This window comes from Panthera onca, chromosome A1, assembly GCF_046562875.1.
Source record: "Panthera onca isolate mPanOnc1 chromosome A1, mPanOnc1 haplotype 2, whole genome shotgun sequence".
NCBI lineage: Eukaryota > Metazoa > Chordata > Mammalia > Carnivora > Felidae > Panthera > Panthera onca.
The window spans coordinates 227,816,702-227,842,061 of NC_138339.1; the positions used below are offsets into that span (position 1 = coordinate 227,816,702).

General features: G+C 36.8%; 1 protein-coding gene across 2 annotated transcripts; it reads right to left on the reverse strand.

Moving 5' to 3' along the window:
• Positions 1 to 401: 401 nt before the first annotated feature.
• RFC3 (replication factor C subunit 3) lies at positions 402 to 25,360 on the reverse strand. Of its 2 annotated transcripts, XM_060637374.3 has the most exons (10): positions 25,177 to 25,360; positions 22,495 to 22,632; positions 19,301 to 19,368; positions 17,210 to 17,307; positions 13,797 to 13,978; positions 12,640 to 12,776; positions 12,456 to 12,554; positions 2,251 to 2,320; positions 2,146 to 2,161; positions 570 to 703 (listed from the first exon to the last, which is right to left on the reverse strand). In XM_060637374.3, exons 1-10 carry the CDS (start codon positions 25,261 to 25,263, stop codon positions 678 to 680), a joined length of 921 nt encoding a protein of 306 aa, XP_060493357.1. In that variant the 5' UTR covers positions 25,264 to 25,360; the 3' UTR covers positions 570 to 677. The 2 variants fall into 2 exon arrangements, with proteins under 2 accessions (XP_060493356.1, XP_060493357.1); XM_060637373.3 differs by lacking the exon at positions 2,146 to 2,161 and having other exon boundaries at positions 402 to 703.

The following is a 25,360-nucleotide window of genomic DNA, read 5'->3' on the forward strand; positions in this document are numbered from 1 at the left end:
AAATTAATCCTTATATTTCCTGAAAAAAAAAACACAAAAAACCACAATTCTTGACTGAGAGAAAATATGATTAAAGGTAATGACTTGCCAAGCAGAGTTATGTGCCTGTGGCCAAAAATGGTCATTTAGAGGATAGAAAACAACCTCTGCTTTTGTATGTAGTAAATTTCCTCCAACAGATGAGAGAAAGGATGGAAAATGGGAAGACCAACACTGCATAGTTGAATAGCAAATTTTGAAAGTATATTAAACTCTGAAATCATGTTTCTGGACTCTGAAGTTTCTAAGTTGTGTCCTTTCAATAACTTCAACAGTATAAAAGAGCAATTATTTAAGTATAATAATTAATAGTTCACAGAAAAATTACTACCAAAAAAAACCACAAAACACCACAAATAAGGCATGGTTAAGTGAAGTTAGTTTATTTTACCTGCAGCTCTTCCAATATAAAATGGATGTAAATGATGATACTGAGATATATTAGGAAGAATTAAGGATAGCTGTCAAGATGTCAAAACATCATGCCTTCCAATCCATCCTCCATGAACTTCTTATAAAGCGCCATAAATTTGGCTACAAATGCTTCCAAGTGATAAATGGCTTTGCTACCCAGCTGTAGACGATGTTCATAGTAAGCTGCCATCTGGGCCACTTCCCCTTTCAGCTGTCCATCACAATTATGTAAAAGTTCTGAGAGAAGGCCCTGAAAAAAAGATAACCAGTAATTTAAAAAGTAATCATTAAAAAAATAATAAGCTGAACAAGTTTTATTTCTCATTCAAAAAAGAAGCAAAACCTCAGTATGTTCTTTTTACTTGTGCAATCTCTTTTGTATGTTCTTTTATATGGTAGTTTTCATCCAAAAACAAAAAAACCGCATACCTTTTCCATAATGTAAAATGTGGTAGCTATCAATCATATTCCAAATGCCAAATACTTAATGTATGAGGGTGCAAAGAGAGAAGTAAAAAGATGCTCACTGCAATGTTACTAGTTACAATAATAACGTGTAGCCAACCTAAAGTTCCACCAACAGCATCATATTCAAAAAACTATGATATAGTCCCATAATGAAATTCCATTCATCCACTAGAAAGGATAAAATAAATCCATACTGTCATGAAATATCATCCATGCTACATTATTTAAAAAAAAACAAACAAACCACAGTGCAGAACATTGTGAAGCTTTGTGAAACTATACACACACAGCCATACATATGGGCATATTTCTACGTGACTAGAATACAGGTCTGTTGGAAGTGCTCACTCTTGTAGAAATGGATGGGTAGAACTCACTCTCTTTTATATTTGGCATAATTAGAATTTTTTGTGAGTGTTGCCATATAACTTTAATAAATACAAACAAAACCCCCTGCATTCCCTAACATCTAAATCAGTCAACACACATGGCTTAGACCTACCAGACCAAACCTAAAGCTGTGCCTTACAAAATGTAACAAAGTCTAGACTCTGCCTACTTCTTTAATGTCATTCCCTATGTGCACTAAACCTCACTGTCTGAAATACAGCTGACCCTTAAACAACGTAGGGTTGAACTGTGAGGGTCCACTTTTAAGCACATTTTTTTCAGTAAGTCCAGTAGCATAAATGTATTTTCCTTATGATTTTAATAAGTTTTTTCTCTAGCTTACTTTATTGTAAGAATACAGTATATACACATCTACATAATGTGTTAATCCAGTGTGTTATCAGTAAGGCCTCTGGACAGCAGTAGACTATTAGTAGTCAACTTTTGGGATAGTTAAAAGTAATACACAGATTTTCAACTATGCAGGAGGTCAGGGTCTTAACTACCACATCGTTCAAAGCTTCAAGGTTTAAAGGTTAACAGTACTTGTTCCCCAACTATTTACACGCTGCCTCTCTTTTAATCTTCCAAGTCTCAGTTTAAACACGCCTTCCTCACAGAAGCCACTGCTGACCTTCCACAGCCCACCTTCCATTATTACCATTTCACCTTCTTACTTCCTTTGTAGCACTTATAACATTCTGAAATCCTTTTGCTTCTTGTTTCCCATTTCACCCCACTAAAATGTATATTTTCTGAAGGCAGGGCCTCCCAGGTCTTCCTCAACACTCCCCTAATGGTATCTGGCACACACAGGAAAGGTTCAATAAATACCTGTTGAATTAATGAGCTGGAGAGAAAGAAATGACAATGTGTCTCAGTACTGCAAAAGTACAAATTTCATGGTTATAAATGGTTCAGGAACTGAAATCAGATTACCTTCATTATAATTTCAGGAGGAATACAATGAGTTAGAAGCTCATAAAGTCTTCCACGGACTTCAAGAAGCCTATATAAAACAAGATAATTAATACTTTGTAATGAAAATAAGACACAATTTTTTCAAGAACATACTGTGCTGTTTTAGTTTATGAATTAATTCCCATACATTTTGTTAAATGGCTTATCATACTTAAGATACACATTTAAGCTTTTCCTAATTTCAGTTCATGCTTCTAAAAGAAAATGTTCAGAACTCATTTAAAGTCAGACATTTATATTCAGTTATTAATTACATCAAAATACCATGAAAGTGCCAGATAAAAATTAAGACTTCAGGAAGAGTGAGGGTTGACATTATTCACACTGCATTTCAACCTACTTTCATGACATATCAAGTGACAATGTTTATTTTTCCTCCAGATAGATACCTCGGACATCTAGAAAATGGTCATGAAAAGATAAGACAATCACTAGTTAATTATACAAGTAAGAAAAGAGCATACAAGCATGATTCTATGTATCATTACATACTACCTCAACTGCAAAGTAAAAAAGCAGTATGGCAAGGAAACAAAGCGGTCCTGTCACAGAAAGGCAGTACAATAGGTCATAGGCAAGCACAGAATCAGATTGTCTAAGTGAATATGAATACTCCAACCTCTGAGCTCTTAATTTTCGGCCCTTTTCATAATAGTTCCAGGAAAGAAAGAATACATATGGCATTTTAAAATGGCAAGACGAAAATGACAAGTAAAATTGTAAGTACACACAAAACAACTATCTTTCTCCGTATATATACTTAGTACCCTAAAGGGAAAACATGTTTTAAAGCTTTTAGTAAAATATTAGTAAGATTTAGGAAGATATTAGTAAATATCACAGATGTTCCATATTTAGATCAGAGAAGTGACTCATCAAAGATTTATTTTCTTTTGCAATACTAGAACACTTCCATTCAAAGCAAGTTTTCATCTTTTTTTTTTTTAATTTACAACCAAGTTAGTTACCATACAGTGTAATAATGATTTCAGGAATAGAATTTAGTGATTCATCACTTACATATAACATCAAGTGCTCATCCCAAAAAGTGTCTTCCTTAATGCCTCTTGCCCATTTAGCCCATCCCCCCCACCCAATACCCCAACAACTTTGTTCTCTGTATATGAGTCTCTGATGGTTTGTCTCCCTTGCTCTTTTTGTTATTTTTGCCTCCTTTCTGTTATGTTTACCTGTTTTGCATCTTCCACATGAGTGAAGTCATATATTAAGCTTAGCATAATACAAATGGCAAGATGTCATTCTTTTTGATCCCAAGTAATATTACATTATAGATATATACCACACTTCTTTATCCATTCATCAGTCAATAGACATATGGGCTTTTTCCATACTTTGGCTATTACCACCAGCACTGCTATAAACTTACCACCAGCACAGCACCCCTTGTATCCTTCGAGACAGCGCTCCTGTGTCCTTTGGAGAAAGACCTAGTAGTACAATTGCTGGGTCATAGGTAGTTCTATTTTTAATTTTTTGTGGAACCTCCATACTGTTCCTTCAGAGTAACTGCACCAGTTTGCATTCCCACCAGCAGAGCAAAAGGATTCCTCTTTCTCCGCATCTTTGACAACTTCTGTTGTTGCCTGAGTTGTTAATTTTAGACATTCTAACAGGTATGAGGTGGTATCTCATTGTGTGGTTTTGATTTGTACTTCCCTGATGATGAGTGAGGTTGTGCATTTTTTCATGTTATGGGTCTGTTAGCCATCTGGATGTCTTCTGTGAAAAAGTGTCTATTCATGTCTTTTGCTCATTTCTTCACTGGATTATTTGTTTGGTGGGTGTTGATTTCGAGCAGTTCTTTACAGATTTTGGATACTAACCCTTTGTCTGATATATCATTTGAAATATCTTCTCCCATTCCGTCAGTTGTCTTTTAGTTTTGCTAATTGTTTCCTTCACTGTGCAGAAGCTTTTTATCTTTTTTTTTTTTTTTTTTTTTTTTTTAGCTATTTTTTTTTTTTTTAAGTTTTTTTTTCAACGTTTTTTATTTATTTTTGGGACAGAGAGAGACATAGCATGAACGGGGATGGGGCAGAGAGAGAGGGAGACACAGAATCGGAAACAGGCTCCAGTCTCCGAGCCATCAGCCCAGAGCCTGACGCGGGGCTTGAACTCACGGACCGCGAGATCATGACCTGGCTGAAGTCGGACGCTTAACCGACTGCGCCACCCAGGCGCCCCAACAGAAGCTTTTTATCTTAATGAGGTCCCAATAGTTCATTTTTGCTTTTGCTTCCCTTGCCTCCAGAGACATGTCAAGTAAGAAGTTGCTGCAGCCGAGGTCAAAGAGGTTGTTGCCAGCTTTTTCCCCTAGGATTCTGAGGGCTTCCCGTCTTATGTTTAGGTATTTAATCCATTTTGAGTTTATTTTTGCGTATGGTGTAAGAAAGAGGTCCAGGTTCATTCTTCTGCATGTTGCTGTCCAGTTTTCCCAACACCATTTGCTGAAGAGATGGTTTTTTTTTTTTTCCACTGGATGTTCTTTCCTGCTTTGTCAAAGACCAGTTGGCCATACGTTTGTGTGTCCATTTCTGGGTTCTCTATTCTGTTCCATTGATCTATGTGTCTGTTTTGTGCCAGTACCATACTGTCTTGATGATTACAGCTCTGTAATACAGCTTAAAGTCCAGAATTGTGATGCCTCCAGCTTTGGCTTTCTTTTTCAGAATTGCTTTCACTATTTGGGGTCTTTTCCGGATCCATACAAATTTTACGATTGTTTGTTCTAGCTCCGTGAAGAATGCTGGTGTTATTCTGATAGGGATGCATTGAATATGTAGACTGCTTTGGGTAGTGTTGACATTTTAACAATATTTGCTCTTCTGATCCATGAGCGTGGAATGTTTTTCCATTTTTTTGTGTCTTCTTCAATTTCTTTCATAAGCTTTCTAAAGTTTTCAGTGTATAGGTTTTTCACCTCTTTGGTTAGGTTTATTCCTGAATATTTTATGGTTTTTGGTGCAATTGTAAATGGGATCGTTTCCTTGATTTCACTTTCTGCAGCTTCATTAGTGGTGTATAGAAATGAAACTGATTCCTGTATGTTGACTTTATATCCTGACTCTGCTGAATTCATGTTTCAGTTCTAGCAGCTTTTTGGTGGAGTCTTTTGGGTTTTCCAAATAGATTATCATGTCATCTGTGAAAAGTGAAAAGTTTGACTTCCTCCTTGCCATTTTGGGTGCCTTTTATTTCTTTGTATTGTCTAATTGCTGAGGCTAGGACTTCCAACGCTACTCTGAATAAGAGTGGTGACAGTGGACATCCTTGTCACATTCCTGACCTTAGAGGGTACACTCTCAGTTTTTCCCCATAGAGAATATTAGCAGTGGGTCTTTTTGTACATGGCTTTTAGAATCTTGACATATGATCCTTCTATCCCTACTTTCTTGAGGCTTTTTATTAAGGAAGGAAGCTGTATTTTGTCAAATGCTTTCTCTGCATTTGAGAGGATCATGTGGTTCTTATCCTCTCTTTTATTAATGTGATGTATCACATTGATTTGCAGATATTGAACCAGCCCTGTATCCCTGAAAGAAATTCCACTTGATCATGAATAATTCTTTTAATATATTAGTGGATCCAGTTTGCTAGTATCTTGTTGAGAATTTTTGTACCCATGTTCATCAGGGAAATTGGTCTATAGTTCTCCTTTTTAGTGGGGTCTTTGTCTGGTTTTGGAATCAAAGTAATGCTGGCCTCATTGAATGAGTTTATAAGTTATCCTTCCATTTCTATTTTTTGGAACAGCTTCAAAAGAACAGGTGTTAACCCTTCTTTAAACGTTTGGTAGAATTACCCTGGAAAGCCATCCAGCCCTGGACTTTTGTTTGTTGGGAGATTTTTTTGATTACTGATTCAATTTCTTCCAGATTTGTCCATTTCTTCCAGATTGCCCTATTGGCATATAATTACTCATAATATTCTCTAATTATTATTTGTATTTCTGCAATGTTGGCTGTGATTTTTCCTCTTTCATTCGTGATTTTTATTTGGGTCCTTTCCTTTTTCTTTTTGATCAAACTAGCTAGGGATTTATCAATTTTCTTAATTATTTCAAAGAACCAGTTCCTGCTTTCATTGATCTGTTCTGCTTTTTTGATTTCAACAGCACTGACTTCAGCTCTAATGATTATTTCCTGTCTTCTGCTGGTTTGGGACTTATTTGCTGTTCCTTTTCCAGCTGTTTTAGGTGTAAGGTTAGGTTGTGTACTTGAGACCTTTCTTCCTTCTTTAGGAAGACCCGAATTGCTATATACTTCCCCCTTATGACTGCCTTGGCTGCATCCCAGAGGTTTTAGGCTGTCATGTTTTCATTTTCACTGGCATCCGTGCATTTTTTAATTTCCTCTTTAATTTCTTGGTTAACCCATTTAGTCATTAATAGGGTGTTCTTTAATCTCTAAGTATTCATGATCTTTCCAAATTTTTTCTTGTGGTTGATTTCAAGTTTCATAGCATTGTGGTCTGAAACTATGCAAGGTATACTCATGATCTTTTTGTATTTGTTGAGGGATGATTTGTGACCCAGTGTGTGATCTATTCTGAGAATGTTCCATGGGCACTAGAGAAAATGTGTATTCTGCTGTTTTAGGATGAAATGATCTGAATACACCTGTGAAGTCCATCTAGTCCAGTGTTTCACTCAAAGCCATTGTTTCTTTGATTTTCTGCTTAGATGAAATGTCCATCGCTGTAAGAAGGGTATGGAAGTCCCGTATTATAATGGTTATTATCATCAATGAGTTTATGTTTTGATTAATTGATTTATATATTTGGGTGCTTCCACGTTGGGGGCATAAATATCTACAATTGTTAGATCTCTTTGGTGGACAGACCCCTTAATTATGATATAATGCCCTTCTGAATAATAATGCCCTCTTGTTACTGTCTTTATTTTAAAACCTAGTTTACTTGATATAACTATGGCTACATCAGCCTTCTTTTAGCCACAAATAGCATGATAGACAGTTCTCCAACCCCTTACTTTCAATCTGTAGATGTCTTAGGTCTAAAATGGGTCTCTTATAAGCAGCATATAGATGAGTCTTGTTTTCTTATCCATTCTGATACCCTACGTCTTCTCATTGGAGCATTTAGTCCACTGACATTTAGAGTGAGTACTGAAAGATATTAATTTAGTGCTGTTGTATTGCCTGTAGAGTTGGGTGTTTCTAGTGATGTTCTCTGGTCCTTTCTAGTCTTTGTTGCTTTTGGTCTTTTTTGTCTTGTTTCATCTTTTCTCCACTCAGAGTCCCCCCCTTAAAATTTCTTGCAAGGCTGGTTTAGTGGCCACGAACTCCTTTGGTTTCTGTTTGTCTGGGAAACTATCTCTCCTTGTAATTTGAATGACAGCCTTGCTGGTTAAAGAATTCTTGGCTGCTTATTTTTCCAGTTCAGCACACTGAATATATCCTGTCACTCCTTTCTGGCCCACCAAGTTACTGTGGATAAATCTGCTGTGAACCCGATCTGTCTTCCTTTATAGGTTAAGGACTCTTTTTTCCCTTGCTGCTTTCATAATTCTTTCCTTGTCTGCGTATTTTGTGAATTTGACTATGAAATGCCTTGGTGATGGTCGGTTTTTGTTCAATCTAATAGGAGTTCTCTGTGCTTCTTAGATTTGGATGTGTCTTTCCCCAGATTAGGAAAGTTTTCTACTATAATTTGCTCACATTAAACTTCTGCCCCTTTTTCTCTCTCTTCATCATCTAGGACTACTAAGATTTGGACATTATCTCTTTTTTAATAAGTCACTGAGTTCTCTAAGTCTTATATTGTTTCCTGTAGAACTGAAACTATGAAGCACTCTATAGTCCATACACTAAGCAGGTAGACAGACCTGTGTTGGACTTTTAGGGGATGTGCCTGGAGGGCACAGCTGGGCAGGGCTTGGTGAAAAGGCTCTGTTCTCCACTAGGTGGTGCTGCTTAGCTTACTGAGCTGGATCAGTGTGATCTGCGCATACCGTTATGCATGTATGTGGGGGAGTTGGAAATGGCTTCACCCAGCTTTCTAGCCTGACAAAGGAACTTTGTGCTCTCACCAACACACAATCAAGCACCTCTCCTTTGTCTTCGGCTTCCATCCACTCCCCACCTCCACCTTGTCCATGTCCAACCCATCAGCCTACCAGGCAGCATCTCCCTCCAGAGTTTTATCTCAGATGGGGTTGTGTTTCAAAACTCCACACTTCATAGACCCCTGCAGCTTAGACCCCTGCTGTCTCTCTGGGGGAGGCGCTCGCTGAGCAATGGCTGGGTGGTGAATTACCCCCAGAAAATGTTTGTGCAATCGCACAGTGGTAGAAGTTCAGAGATTACGGCAAATCCCAACACAGAGCCAGTGCCTGGTTTCAACACGCTCAGGTGTCTTTGTCTCAATAGCAGCAAATGTGGCTGCTCTCAGGGGTCCGCTGGGACCACTGCCTGTGGAGAGGCCATACGGCCTCTACCAAATGTTTTCCAAGAAGGGGAACCGTATCTCCCTGTGTGGCACATGGACCCGTCAGACCCCGCTGCCTGCTCCTGCAGATTTGCCCTTTTTCCTCTCCAGAGCACCACCAGGCATTGAGCTCCAGAATTTCCAACTCTGTGCTCCACAGAGCACAGAGGATTTATAGAATCCTAATGGTATTGAGACCCTCTTCTTCCTTTCTGTCACTGGTTTTAGGGACCAGATTTCTTATTCAGTCACTTGTTAGTGTTTTCACTCTTTCTCTCTCTCCAGCTACTTTCAGGAGAGTGCTTTTCCTGCACTCTCCACCCCTCTTTCCTCTCTCCACAAAAACAGCTCCCTATCCTCTGTGGCTATTCTCTCCCCCAGTTCACTTCTCCACACAGTGTACCTGCCGAGTTCTATGACTCAAGTTATGCATATTGTTGTGTTAATCCTCAGATCAATTTCCTAGGCATGCAAAATAGTTTGGTGCTGATATAGCTGCATTTCAGAGATAAGACAAACAGAACTTCCATGGTGCTTCGCCATCTTGCCTCATCCCCTCATCAAAGATTTCTTAAAAGTAGAAGTTCAGACTCTTCTCCAGAGAGCCCAAGTGTATGAAGTTGTATCACAATAAAATAAAGTGGGAAAAAAACCCAGCATCTTTTGAACATCTGCTATGTGCAAGACACTGTAACAAATTATTTTACTTAAGTCCTCACACTAGCTCTGAGTGGGGGCATTATCTCCATTTTTTTAGATGAGAAAAAAAAAAAAGGCTGATAGTTTAAGTAACCTCACAAAGTTGACTACAGAAGAACCATGAATTAAGAACAGATCTGCCTTACTCTCAAATCCATACCCTTCCAATGTTTGCCAAAGTATTTAACTCTTTCCTCTGTATGAGCCTGACTGCAGTATGCTATTTATACCTCACAACACCATTCTTTTACCTAAAAGAGAGGTTAGGCTTTCATTTAAACTCATGTCACTGAGGCAGAATTTTAATTCAAGTCTGATTCCAAAGGCCTTGATCCTTCTTGGACAGGATAGTATTATCTTTAAAAAAAAAAAAAAAAAAAAAAAAAAAAGCAGGGGTGCCTGGGTGGCTCAGTCGGTTAAGCATCCATCTTCTTGGTTTCTAGTTTAGGTTCAGGTCATGATCTCACAGTTCATGGGTTCAAGCCCCACATCAGGCTCTGCACTGACAGTGTGGAGCCTGCTTGGGATTCTCTCTCTCTGCCTTCTCTCTCTCTCTCAAAAATAAATAAGTAAACATGAAAAAAAAAAAAAAAGTAACCCTGATTATTAAAGAGTTAAGAAACAGATACAAATGACAGATGGTATTAAACCATTTTAGGGAATCTATACACCCAACCTGACATCAACAGTTGCATGCTCTATCAACAGAGTCAGCCAGGCACCCCAAAATTATTCTAATAATTATGCATATCATTTATTTCTAAAAAGTTAATTCAGGATGTTTTCCTCTACAACTGTTCTATGCTGTGTGCATTGTGTGCATGTTACATGCATCTTGTCTTAGTCTGAGTTCATTTCTAATATAACTTAGTTTCTTAAAAATGAATATATTCTACAATTTCTTTGTGTCATTATTTCTTGGGGATTGCAAGTGCTAAAGAGTACAAATTCTTCTGTCAGAGAAACATGGTATTATTGAACTGTCTCTGATTCTTAACTGAATGTCTACAAGTAAGCAATAATCTCCCAAAACAGTTTTCTTACCTATAAAATAAAGATAATAATAATACTTTTCCACGTAGGACTGCTCTATGAATTAAATGAGATGTCACAGTGTAAGAACATTAATAATTGCTCACTAAAATTAGCTGCTATCAAACTAGAAAACTATGACTCTTCTAAAATAAATCAAATAAGAATCAAGACTGTAAATATCACAGCAAGTCTAATGGGTCAAAAATAAGAAACAATTATTTGGTACTGTGTGGGCCAATAATCAGAATGATACCAGCCCTCCTAGTATTTCTGGTCAACCTGAAAGCTTTGAAATTCAAATTTCTTTTTTGTAGCAAAACGAAATCAATTCCTACAACTGTTAGTCTAATCAGGAAATAACAACACCTCTTTTTAAAAAAGTATATTTGTGAGCTGCCCAAACTTGTTTGGAAAATTGAAAGAGATAGCAGCTGCTAGAAGAATTAAGCAAAGCAATGATCAACTAAAGTCTTACGAACAAACTAGTAATTATCAAATACTACAACATCTGTACCTAGCTCTCCTAAAATTAGGAAAGTTCTACAACTGCTCCTACCAAGTTTTCGTCTTTAAAATCAGAAAACAAGAAAGTCATCTTCAATGCAGAAATATTTTACAAAAGTAAAAGTCTCCTAAAACATGTTTTGCATTTTATCTCTTTTAAGGCTGAGATTACTTCACTGCTTAGCAACATTTTACAAAATGGAATGCACACTTTTTCCTAAAGTAAAGTTTTCTCTTCTGAAGAGACTACTTACAATGTTTGGCACTTCTTAAAAACTATTAAATTCTTCCATTAAAATAAATGAATTATAGGAATTCAAAGCAAACCCTGATGAAATACTAAGAACCCATTATGTATGACTATCCACAAATCCACATGGTGGCCAAAGAGTACATGTTATAATCCTTTTGAAGAATCTTTACAAAAATTAGAATTCATCAAATATATCACCCAAGAGGAGAAACAAGGTATATTTTTCTCACGATTATTTTCACATGAACCAACGAAGATTAAACTTTAGCAGATGAACACAGTCCAGTGTGTTTCTTAAAGCAATCAACTACCCTCTCTTAAGTCCAGAGATGGTTTCTCAGGTCTGACAGGCATTAAGAATAGGAGACTACATGTCAACAAGCCTTAAAAACCTCTGGGCCTTAAAACTGCCACTCCTGATTTGGAGAAAAGTAGATGGCCCTTCTCAAAGTTGTCATAAATCAAACAATTAATGGCTGACATATTTTCAGTATGAGCCACTACTGAATAATAGACCCACAGAAGTAAATGAAAACAACTGTTCAACAAATATGTTATAAAACACTTCCTAAACACTGGTGGCATATACACAATATTGTTAACAGAGCTTATCATCATACTTGAGCACAGAGTTCATGTATGTTCTCAAACCATTATCACACAATCTTTTTTGCTCTTCATAGCAAAGGAACAAGTATTCCCGGCAGAGTAATAACAACATCTTCATTATAAAAATGAAAAAGTTAAAACTCGTTAAAATGAAGTTACCTGCTCAAGAGCATAAAAATCAGTAGAGGTATGATTCATAGCCTGGTATCTTTCTAAGATATGATGCATCAATTACAATTATAATATTATTCTTTTCAATATTAGAAAATTAAGCACATTGAGTTATAAATTAAGTCATCTGAGATTCTGAAAGGAAAACTAAAACTTCCAAGATTTGTTTTAATTTATATGTAAGTTCCATATGCAAATGTCAATAGCTTAATAAAAGCCACATTACTACATACCACCTATTCTGAACCACTAAACTTCTAAAATTAAAATCCTATCTTTTCTTTGAAAGTTTAGTATTCATATTCAAGATTTAACTATAATTCTAAATGGCAATGGTGGTAGTATGAAACAGCTAATCCAAAACTCAGACTATCTGTTCTATTTCTATGATCAAACTTTTATGGTCATTTTTGAGACTACTTACCTTTGTGGAGTCTGCTGACTGACAATAGCATTAGCAGTCTCCCTCAGATACACCTCCCAATCTGTTTCAGGGATTTCTTGATCTGCAGTAAAAGGATATCTACATGATAAAAAGAGAACACAATAAATTATATGGAAGCCTGTGCCCCAAAATGTTTCCTGTGGTAACTGCCCCTTTCACTCACTGTTGCACTCTGCAGGCTTCACACATAAGTAGGGCTTTTCGAAGATTCCTGCAGGACTTCTCTGCAAGTCTATGAGCCAGTTGTGAAGGAAGATTCAGACCTTCCTTCTTACACACAGTAGATAACACGTGACAAATCTACAAAAAAGACAATTAACAAAAACGGGCAATCTATCAGCACACTGAAGCAATTTCTGTTGATAACACCTTTATAGACCCTTGTTATTTATTTTTGTCGCTCCCAACCCTAACCCACAGGCTCCTTTAGCAGAAAGCCAGGGGTCAGTCAAGTTGTCAGGAAGAGGCAGCAACTGGTCCTGCCAACTACAGAAAGAGCTGGTTTGAGCTCCAAGTCCTGCTAGCCATCTTGGGGGGCTGGGTGTGTGTGTGTGTGGGGGGGGTGCTGTGAAAAAATACACAAGGCCTCAGGTCTTTGACAAGGACACCGATCAGAGGGCTGCCAAGTAGAGTCTCATAGGCTGAATTCTGCGTGACTCGGGGGGTATTACTTGCATGCCCTAAGAAGCGAATAGTGCCCACAGGAGTGGTAACCTGGTGGTCCCTTTTAACTATGTTACTCTCAAAATTTTTATAAGTGAAACTTCTAATAAAGTTACTTCACCACTTTGCAACTAACACAAGGTGACATATTATTCCTACTTTGCATAAAATCACCCCAAATCTATTAACAGCAGGAAAGCTGCTTATTGTGAGAAATTTGCATTTTTACTTTGTAAGTGTTAAGAAAAGAAATCTATCTCAAGTCTCCTCCAAAGCCAATTAAATCAGCTTGAGGTAGAATAACTAAATAACTAGAATAACTAAATAACTAGCCCTTAACTAGTTTAGTGAAATTCATACCTACTTAAGGTAAAAAATGACTTAAAAGGAAGAACTTCTTAAATATTGATGGCATATATGCAATATTATTCTTAATAAGAGTTTATAATCATATTTTCTATGTATTGGTGATATCTGGTATTTACTACCATACGTATTCATTTATATATCTACTACAGGTTAGTAACCAGGCCATAGCTGTTCCTGAATCACTAATACATTTCACTATGTTTTTACAAAACAAACATGACAAAGATATACACACAATACTCAGAGAATCCGAAATGAATGACTTCTGAAAAGTTTCACTTGACTTACATCTTCAATGCTGGGAGCAGGCACACGAACCGCCAGGCACCTACTACGAATAGGTGGTATCACTTTAGATGTAGAATTGCAACACAAGATCAATCTGCAAGTGGACATATACTTTTCCATGGTTCTACGCAAAGCATGTTGAGCGTCTTTGGTGAGTTTGTCAACCTCCGTCAGTAATACCACTAGTCAAGGAGAAAGAAAACAAATTTTAACTTGAGAATCTATCTCCTTCTCTTCCTTCTCATTATTTGGAGTGAAATTCTAAATAAGAAATCTGATATACTACTCTTCCCTTTGGCAAGGACATATAAAAGTCTCAGGTATGGTGAGAATAATTTATTTTATTTATTTATTTTTAAGTTTATTTTGAGAGAGAGAGGCAGACTTCATAAATGCAGAAGAAGGGCATAGAGAGAGGGAGAGACTCCCAAGAAGGCTCTGCACTGACGCAGGGCTCAATCCCACAAACTGTGAGATCATGACCTGAGCTGAAATCAAGAATCAGGCGCTAACAGCATGGAATCTACTTGGAATCCTCTCTCCCTCTCCCTCTGCTCCTCCCTTGCTTGTGCTCACTCTCTCAAAATAAAAAAATAAACATTTAAAGAAAAGATGTTAAAAGAAAATTCCAATCACACTTAAGAAACTCTAGGCTAAAATGAAGTTAAAGATGTTACTTTTTTGTAGAATTCACTGCAGTCTTTATTATATTTATATGAACCAAAACTCACCAAGACAGAGAGGTACTAGGCTGTACTTCCCCAAAATATTTTATCTCAGAAGCACATTTCTGGGGAACACTTTAAATCTTATCATGCCTAAGAATATACTTTGGAAAATACTGATGCAAGAAACAGAGCCAAAAAGAATAAAGACAGCTGGTCACATGTACTGTGAGATTCCACCGAGCCATAATAAAGGATTGACTTTAAAGTGTTTCAGGAATACTATGTAGCTAGAACTGAATGTAACTATTTATTGTATTTTTCATCGTATTAAGTTATTTCTAGAAGATGGCAGTGGTAGCAGTATAGATTTGAATCTCTCCCACAAAAGTAGAAAGATTCCAAGACCAAAGACTCATGGACAACATTTATATCAAAACAAAGTGATAGGTTTTACCTAAGAACTCCCTAATATGAGCAAATGAGAACAAACAACTATGTGTGGGAGGGTGGCAAGAATGTACCATGTTTCTGACAGCCTTTGGTACAGAACCCAAATCCAGGTACCTGTAAGAACACACTGTGAAGTATAATGGGACAATTTGAGAACAGCACCCACAGGGTTCAATTTATGGGTTAAAGCAAAGGAACCTGGATACAACAAGGTTTGACAAGAACAGAACACTGAAAACAAAATGAAGCTCCCTTCCAAGACAATCCTTCACAGTGAGGAGAAATTCTAGAGATAGAATCCAAATGGAATAGGACAGGAAAAATAGAAACAAGGAGACTGATCCCAAAATCTAACAAATAGCACCTAACATAAAGTACTACAGACCAAATGATACAAAAATAAGTCCTTGGTAGGCAGAAAACAGCAGCATATTTTAAAAATTAACACATCATGACCAAGTGAGGTTTACTCTAGAAATAGAGAGCAATTTCACTAGAAGAGCCAATAATATAATCTACTTGACCAACAGAGCTAAAAAGAAAAATCTTAATACCACATTCACGGATGAAGAAACAGCATTTGAAAAAATTTAATACACATTCACATTAGGAACACTCAATAAAATACAAACTGATGCTTACTTTCTTATTTCTTACTATGATCAAATAGATACAGGGACGCCTGAGTGGCTCAGTCGGTTAAGTGTCCAATTCTTGATTTCGGCTCAAGTCATGATCTCATGGTTCGTGAGTTAGAGCCCTACGTTGGGCTCTGTGCTTACAGTGCGGAGCTGGCTTGGGATCCTTCCTCTTCTCTCTCTGCCCCTCCTCCACTCGAGTATGCGTGTGCACATGCATGAGTGTGCTCTCTCCCTTTCTCTCCCTCTCAAAATTAAATAAATAAGCTTAAAAAAAAATAGATACATCTCAGGCCAAAATCCAGCAACTAAATGGGGAAACCCTAAGGCTCTCCCTCCAAAGTCATGACAAGGATGTCCACTATCTTTCGTACTATTAAACACTATACTGGAGGTATTGGTAAACATAATTAGATAGGAAAGAATGTTGAAAGCCATACAAATTGGAAAGGGAAAAAATTATCTCTATTCAGAGATGATATAAATATATATCTGAAAACTCAAAAGAAACCATGGAAAGGCTATTACAAACAATACAACAATGAATATAGTAAAACATAAAATTAAGATATAAACATCACAGCTATCACATATAACAAAAGTTAGAAAACGTAAGACTCCATTTACAGTAGCAAAAAATAGATAAATGTAAATTTATTCTGAAATACAGTGAACTAAGGAAGATAAAAACCAGCTGAAATATGCATAGGCAATTCACAAAACAGTAAAATGAGCAACAAACAAAAGAAAAAATTATCATACTAACTTAAAGAAAAAACAAACACAATTTATTTTCTCCATTCAAACTGATAAAGGTTAAAAATAATTGACCACAATGGTGATAAATGTCAAGGAATAATGGCACTCCCAAACACTTCAGATGGTAGTATAAATCGACCTTTTGAATGAAGAATTTAGCAAAATGTATCCAAGGCATTAAATTCTGGCATATTATCACAGAATCTTCTATGAGAACGTACACATACATGTGCATACAGGTAATACCGGAAGGTAATGACAAAAATGTTAACAGTAATTGTCTCTGGATGGCAAAATTATACCTGATTTTGTTTAATATTTGATAATAAACATGTAATTTTGGTCCTAGGAACAGTTATGCTTTTTTTTTAAATGTTTATTTTTGAGAAAGAGAAAGACAGAGTGTGAGCAGGGGAGGGGCAAAGAGAGGAGGAGACACAGAATCTGAAGCAGGCTCCAGGCTCTGAACTGTCAGCACAGAGCCCGACGCGGGGCTCAAACTCATGAACCGCGAAATCATGACCTGAGCCGAAGTCAGACGCTTAACCAACTGAGCCACCCAGGTGCCCCAGAATAGTTCTGCTTAAATCATGTTATTTCTTATTTTAAATAAAGTGTTTTCATTACTCATCTAGTTCTAAAATAACAAATGAGTGGCATAAATTGTCCTCTTTCCACCAAAATTCAATTCCATTAGGCTACAACCTACCATGAGCAGAGAGATCATGCCTGTCTTACTTTTATGTCCAAAACTAAGAGAGCATTAATGCTCAGTATAGAACAAGTTAATAAATATTCGCTACATAGATGGAATTTATGTTTCCCCACTACATTTTCCCTTATACTCACTATGTACCAGGTCAGTGTTCACCTTAAAAGAAATATGTTTATCACATACCTTTAAAATCTCTTTGAGAGTTTGTTTCAAGTTGCTGTGATTGTGCCACTGTTTTCAACATCTCTTGAATTACTACCCGGTCACTATTTCCAGCATCACTATATAATACAAAAATAATAGTAAATATAGACTTAGGTATTTAGAAAGTATTATCCCTTTAATCTGTTATTATAAGAAAAACATTGAAGATTTTAAGTGGTTAAAATATTAATCAAAATTATTCACACCTAATGACATTCACAAAACTTTCAAAGTGAAATAGTTCAGGGTCATTAAAATAACAATATTCCAATATTCAATTACAATATGATAGATAACACTGAAAACAGTAAACATGTTCTTATATTAAGTCTACTGTTACTTAAAAAAAAGAGCAACAACTGGGGCACCTAGGTGGCTCAGTGGGTTGTGTGTCCAACTTCAGCTCAGGTCATGATCTCACGGTTCACAAGTTCAAGCCCCGTGCTGACAGCTCAGAACCTAGAGCCTGCTGCAGATTGTCTTTCTCTCTCTCTCTCTCTCTCTCTCTCTGTCCCTCCGCCACTCATGCTCTGTCTCCCTCTCAAAAATAAACATTAAAAAACAAAAAGCAATAACTAATACCTAAGTTTATCAAATACTTTAATACTTCTGTACCAACTATAGTTAGTATCTAGTTACAATTAATTTCTCAATCATCTGTAGTCACTCAAAATGTGAAAATAACTCAAACAAAAATTTAACCTCCATGCCTCTTCTCCACCCAAATAGTAAAGGTCTGAGAGAGAACATGCTTAGACAAGTCTGCTCCCAGCACTAGCATGGAGCTGATTCAGGGTCTTGGCAAGATGATGAGATAAGCAAATGGAATTTAAGATAGTCAGAACTCTGTAAGCTACTGACTTATGATAAGCATTATCTGTCATTTACACCTACATTATTGCTTTAGCACCTAAGTCCTGCACCTCACAAACCAACATAAAGTCACCTAGTTAATTTAGGCTGTCAATTTCAAACACGTGAAAAACAATCAGCTCAATCTCTAATGGACTACTCTTGCCACAGAAGAACTCAAGATGAGAAACAGGGCAAAAAAATCAGCTTTAGTTTATTTTCCCAAATAGCCATTAAATCTTTCTTAATTCACTAATATTGTATCAATATGCCTCAAGTGTCTCTTATGATCATTTCCTAGTCAAGAATCAAAAACATTTCCCTCTGTCTATGAAATTACCATTTTTCCCTACTTTTCTAATCAGACCCTTTCTCACCAGTCATATTTCTCTTAATTTTCTTGGACACATCTAAGGAAAGTAATAATGCCTAAGCTGTTTTGAAAACTATATATAATTATCCATGTAAAGTAACAGTGCCTGTTACTGAATACATATTAGCTTATAACTATATTCCTCCTGCTCCATTCAATCTTGATATAGATGCTCATCCTCATCTCTGTGCCACTGCCCAAAAAGGTTGCCTTTGCCTGAAGATGTCCTTGATTTTCTTCTCCTTCAAGAACATACCAGGCCCCAGACAAAACTGAAGCTTTACTCAACTTTGCTCCCAAGACAATCACTTCTACACTATTAAGCAGTACTACGCTGCCATGGCATGCGTTTTCAATGTGTCTCCCAACAGGAGCCTAATCTTTGATTAAGTCATGATAAATAATATAGACATTGGTTGGTGGACTATTATAACACACTTTAATCAAGAAACTGAAACAAAGGAGAGGCAAAAAAAAAAAAAGATTTGGTAATCCAAAATATATCCTGAAATATTCACTCCAGACATTACAAACTTTTTAGCCATACTTTATCTTGCTATCAGTTCTGCTTGAGCCAAAAGAACAAAAATTTAATGACTATGAAATGTACTTTGTATAAAACACTGAGTTCTATAGAGCAAGAAAACTTAATTATTAAACTTATTTGACTCAGAAGTCAGAGAAAAGGGGAAATGGAAAGGTTCTAGTCTCCCTATTTCACAGTGGGCATCTTTACTTTTACCTATTGCACGTATGGTGTTTCCACACATGATTCTATTTCAAGAATGGGTTTAACTCTTAAAAAAAAAAAGAAGAAGACTTGTTTCTATATAGTAGAAACCTACCTGGGATTAACTTCAAGGTGATAATTGCTCGCAATAGTGCTAATTTCAATTTTCTTTTTAGATGGAGTCTGTGGACAAAGAAAATAAATGTTCTGAATGTGTAATTACTGGCTATTTCTCCTCTTTTCTCTGTTTCACTGTTTGTTTTCAAAACAATTTATTCTTAATAAAAAAAACTTCAGATAACCACCAAGAATATTTTAACTTCATTAACCCCATTTTTTTCTCTATGTGCAGATGAAAGTATTTCTATATAAATTGGGTCATATCACACATCCTGTTTTCTACTTTTCCTTCTATCTCCAGAAATCTACAAACCATCTCATTATGAATGATCATCCCTGTAAACAGTCTGCATATGTCCTTGCATAGACTTTTCCATAACACACAAAAATAAACACATAGATATGTATCTATTTATATATATATATATATATTTAATATATTTCTATAGTGTTTCTTGTAAAAAAAGTTATAAAAAAAAGAGTCAATCATACCCATTTCTCTGTGTTTTACTTTTCCTAGTTAACAACGCATCTACACAATTCCCCTAAGATACTGGTGTAGGTTAGTTGCATATGACCTATAACGTGGATGTCCCAAAGCCAATCATACTGATGGGCATTTTGCTTCTTGGTTTTTGACATCCCAAACTATCCCACAATTATCATCCTTCTCCATACATCTATCATGTACTGACTTCATTTCTATGCAATAGATTCCCAATAAAGGATTTGCTGGATTGAAGAGGACACATTTTCTAAATTTTTATGTATGTATGTATGTATATATGTATAATCAGCCTATCTCCCCAAAAAAATCTAACAATTCAGTTTTCCACGAGCAACAAATACACTTGCCCAACATTCCCTTCTGGATATATCATGCCTTTAAGTTCTGCCAATTTGATAACAGACTCACTGCTTCTCTTTATCAAAAATGACAAACATCTTTACACACATTTATATTTCTCTCTTATGACTCTTTTATTCAGTTTTTTACCAAGTTGTCTTTCATTGTCAATTTGTAAAATCTCTTATCTAACACATTCCTTTCAATTATTTTTTGACAATCATTTGTTTTTCCACTGATTCTATGTACATTATATTCTATAATAAGAACATAAATTTCATATACATCCAAGTACATATTTCTTTTTTTCTATCACTTCCTTATTTTTTAAAAACTTTTTTTAACGTCTATTTTTGAGAGAAAGAGACAGAGTGCAAGCAGGGGAGGGTCAGACAGAGAAGGAGACACAGAATCCGAAGCAGGCTCCAGGTTCCGAGCTGTCAGCATGGAGCCCATTACGGCTCGAAGTCACAAACCGTAGGATCATCACCCAAACCAACGTCACTTAACCAACTGAGCCATCCAGGTGCCCCTGCCCCTTCCATGTTTTCTATTAAAAGGTATTCTCGACCTACAGGCTGCTCATATAGTCTAAGAAATTTAGTGCTTCATTGTAACATTTAAGTTTTTAATTCGTCTGGAACTCATCTCTGTAAATTATGAATCATAGGGATTCAACTTTATTTTCTTCAGAGTAGGTAACTAGTTATGCTAGCACATCTTGCTAACTCAGGTTTTTAATAGTGATTTGAAATAGATTTTCCATCGTATTTCTGGGCTCTCTAATAAGTTCCACTGATCAAATTCTCTATTCCCATGCCAATATACTATTGTTTTGGTTAAAACAGCCTTACAATATGATTTAATATCTCATAACACAAGTCCCACTTCACAAATCTTTTTTGTATGGTCTCAGAAAGGTATTCTTTCATATGTACTTTCAGATCATTTCATGCAATTAAAAAAACAAGTTGGATTTTAATTCTAATTTCACTGAAATTTATACTGTAACTTGGGGAAAACAGATATTTTAAAATATTAAGCCTCCTACCAGAGAACTTGCTGGATCTTTCCATTTGATCTTTTTTTTCCCTTTTATAAGGTATTACCGTTTTTTTCCTACAGATCCCACACCTTTCTTGTTAAATTTGTCCCTGAATATTTTATAAGAGTTCCCACCAGGATGTACCACAAGCCACCTTAAACTCAATGTGTCTAACACAAGCTCATCAATATTAGCTCAAAATCGATTTATCTTCCTAAAGATTCTATTAATAGCACTACTTACCATCCATCCAGTCACTCGGCATTCATTTTTTCAGTGCCTAATATGTACAAGATGCTACACCACGGGCTATGAAGGATATAAAAATGAGTAGGACATGTTCCCTGCATAACCAAAACAAATACAATCTTCTCAAAAAAAAAAAAAAAAAAAATGTATGATAAACTATAATGAAGGCAAAACAAAGTAAGTACTAAAAAGTATAAGCTATGGGTTAAAAAAGGAAAAACTAGGGGTGCGTGGGTGGCTCAGTCAGTTAAGCATCAGACTCTTGATTTCGGCTCAGGTCATGATCTCATGATTCATGGCTTCAAGCCCCGTACTGGGATCTGCGCTGACAGTGCAGAGCCTGCTTGGAATTCTCTCTCTCTGCCACTCCCCTGATCGCGCTTTCTTTCTCTCTCAAAATAAACAAATAAGCTTTAAAAAAAAAAAAACTTCAACAACAACAAAAAAAAAGGAAAAACTATTTCTAATGGGGTTGGAGAGGGGCACACCAAGAGAAGGTAATTTCAACTAAATCCCAACCACTGTCTATAAGAAGAGTATGAAAATGCACTGCATGGTACAGGCTGGAAAGCTCAGCCAAGATAAATCATAGGAATTCTCTGAACATCCCAGAGCTTCATGCTTCCTTGTCTAATCAGTCAGCTGTCTAATCTTTACCATGTTGCCTGATTCCACATTTAAAATTTTTCTCAAAATCATTGTTTTTCCAAATCCATTATTGCTCTCAGAATAATGAACTGTAGAGACTTGAGTTCCAGTTTCAGCTGAGGTACTGATTTGCTAGATAATCTAAAATAAATTCCACTGCCTACATTTTACCCCAAATCTCTGGTTGCTCATATTTCCTCTCTAACATAACTGACTTTGTTCTGGTTTTAACAGTTAGGTCTATAAATCAGTAGCTCTCAATCCTGTGCATGTGGGTTATCTGTGAAATTCTTACTTAAATCACACATTGGGCAGCAATGGACAGGGCCATGGGAATATATATGATAGGACTGGAAATCCCTCCTATAAATATTTGGAAGCCTCAAAGCAAAATGCTTACCGTGATGGTCTGATGTTCAATTCTCAATTTTTCCACTCCAACACCATAAAGTTCACGTAGAATACACATAATCCTTGTCTTTTTTCCAGCACCTGATGGTCCATACACTAAGAGATGAGGAAAATCACCACATTGCACCTGGGGGGAGGAAAAAAAAGAGGCATTTTCCCTAGTCAAACAACTGCTCTAGAGACAATTAAACTACTTTTTTAGGTATCAAATATTTTGTGTCTCCACTTATGAAACTTCAAAAATATGTATGTATGAGCCTATATAGAGACTTTTATATTTACTTATTTTTATTTATTTCCTTTTTTCTGAGAGACAGACAGAGCACAAGTGGGGGAGGGTCAGAGAGAGAGGGAGACACAGAATCTGAAGCAGGCTCCAGGCTTTCAAAAACTCCTAGAAAACTTTTTAAAATAAAAAACTTATTACTGGACCCCATCCATGAGATTAAGATTCAGTAACTAAGAAATGATGCTGACTTAGTTTGGGCTATAGTCTCTTTTTTAAGAATTGAATGTATGTGGTTTATTTGAAAAATAAAGGAAAACTTTGTAGGGGAATAAGGAAGCAAAGCAAGGAAAGGAAGGCAGCCAATGAATGCATTATCTGCTTAACCACTCTGGGCATCTGCGGTTTAATCCTGCTGGGGATACTGTTGAAGCCAGTGTAAAAAAAAACACCACAATAGGGGCGCCTGGGTGGCTCAGTCAGTTAAGCGTCTGACTCAGGTCATGATGTCACCGCTCGTGGGTTTGAGCCCACATCAGGCTCTATGCTAACAGCTCAGAGCCTGGAGCCTGCTTAGGATTCTGTGTCTCCCTCTGTCTCAGCCCCTCCCTAGCTCTCTTTCTCTCAAAAATAAACAAACATTGAAAAAAAATTTTTTTTAAAGAAAAAACACAAACACAACGTTAACCCACCCAAGAGGTGGGGAAGCTGGATTACAATACGCTCTCTCTCATCAATCCTTTGATGCAACTTGCTTGGGAAAGTGGTTCAGATAAAGGAAGAGCATCAATTACCAGGCCTTTCAAGTCTGCTTAGGAGTGTCAGCAAAAGAAAGCCTTCAAGAAGCACAGATCCTGGAAGGTGGAAGTCAATCTGTGCGCATTTATGAGTCAAGAGCAATGGGATGGAGTAGGGCACTGACAGTGCTGCAACAGAGTACAAGACTGTGCTTTTAAAAAACTTCCCAGGTGACCCTGGTGATCAGTCACGTTTGGGAGTCAGTGCTATGAAGGCTAAAAAAACAAAACAAAACACTGAGAACACAGGTCTTAACCTCAGGGGCATAAAATCTTGTGACAGAAGTTTCTAAGTAAGCATTATAGAAAAAAATGAAATAAGTATCTTAACAGAAAAGCTTATTGGGGTGAATTTTAATACTTTGGAAACTCATCTATGTCTGGCACTGAAAAAAAAAGTATCAAGGAAAAGAACTATTCACCTGAAACAGTGCCTGGAAAATAGCAGGTGCTTCACAAATACCTGTTGCCTTTGCTTTTTAAACTCCATCTAGCCAAAAATTAAGGGTATGCTTTAAATGTTCCAGTTTTACTAAATTGTAGATTCAACAGTAAAACAGTTGAACAGTTTTTAAAAGCAAATCTATAGACATCCGACAGCAGTATATTAAATTTCTGTCCAAAATATTTACTCCAAATTCTGTATAACAAAAAGACAGCCATAGAAAATAAAAGGTGTCGTTTGCCTAAGAAAATCAAAGTGAAAGCTATGGTGAGAAAATGCAATTTGTCTAGAAATGGAAGTATAGAGCTGTATACAGCTGTAGTAGAGCTTAAACTACCATAATACCAATAATTAAAAAAAAGGAAAAAAAAAACCTTCAATCTCACAACACTATCAACTTTTCCAATGACTCTGAATAAGGATAGAGTTCTTTTTTTTTCCATTATTTCTCATTTTTTTAAGTACTTACCAAATAGTACCTGTAACAGAAAAAAGGTGGGTACTGAAGAACCTGAGAGCTGAGCAAAACACTTCCGTTAGCATATGGTACTACTTGGTTCTAAAAAGGAGTGAATAAATAGCTTACACAGACACTAGATTTTTCTCAAGACCCTTCTCCCCTCTCCATTTCCTAAAATATTCAGTTTGCTTCTCAGAAAACATTGCCATTAGACACTTATACCAACTACAACACGAAAATACACATCAGGATGGAGAAAAGAAAAAAAATCTTCTATTAGGAATTACACTCAAGGACGATCTAATACAACCTTTTAAAATTAGAAATGACCTCTGAAGTTAATAAATAAAACACCCTCCTTTTTATAAATAAGGGAAATGACACCAGGAAATTTTAAGTTACCCTGTTAAAAAGTAAAGTCAGATGATGTCACTTCTCTGCCCTAAACCTTCCATGGCTTCCAATCTCACCCTATAAGAATTTACTGGATCTGCACCGCCCCCCGCCCCTCCCTCTGCCCACTATTATCCAGCTACACTGGCCTTCTTGAGGTTCCTAGAATAGTCCGGACACACTCCTGCCTCAAGAAATTTGCATTTGCTTTTTGCAAGTGCACTCTTCCCTCATGTTCCTCTATTTCAATGCTTTCTCACTTCAGGGCCTACCACTCCTTAGGGGCTTGAAACTCCCGAGATGGGGGCCTACCCTCTCCCCGCTCTCCCTGCCCCGTTACGCGGACTCACCAGGTTGCGCAGCTGGGCCGCCTGCTCCTTGTGATAATCCAGCCGTCCCAAAGAGCAGGGACGGTACTTGTCCACCCAGAGGCTCATGCCAGCTCGAATTCCCGGGGTCGGCCGCTTGAAAATCCCGCGCGCGAGCGCTCTCTCGGTCCGCACGCAGAGAGAAGTTCTCCCGCGAACTCCAAAT

What these genes read in the sequence shown, in the direction of transcription:
- RFC3 (XM_060637373.3), bottom strand. Translation starts at nt 25,263, where the DNA reads ATGAGCCTCTGGGTGGACAAGTACCGTCCCTGCTCTTTGGGACGGCTG. An exon ending in CACCTTGAAGTTAATCCCAG is followed by an intron (nt 17,308 to 19,300) that starts GTAGGTTTCTAC and finishes TGTATTATATAG; the next exon opens with TGATGCTGGAAATAGTGACC. An exon ending in GAAGCCTGCAGAGTGCAACA is followed by an intron (nt 12,555 to 12,639) that starts GTGAGTGAAAGG and finishes TTTATCATGTAG; the next exon opens with ATATCCTTTTACTGCAGATC.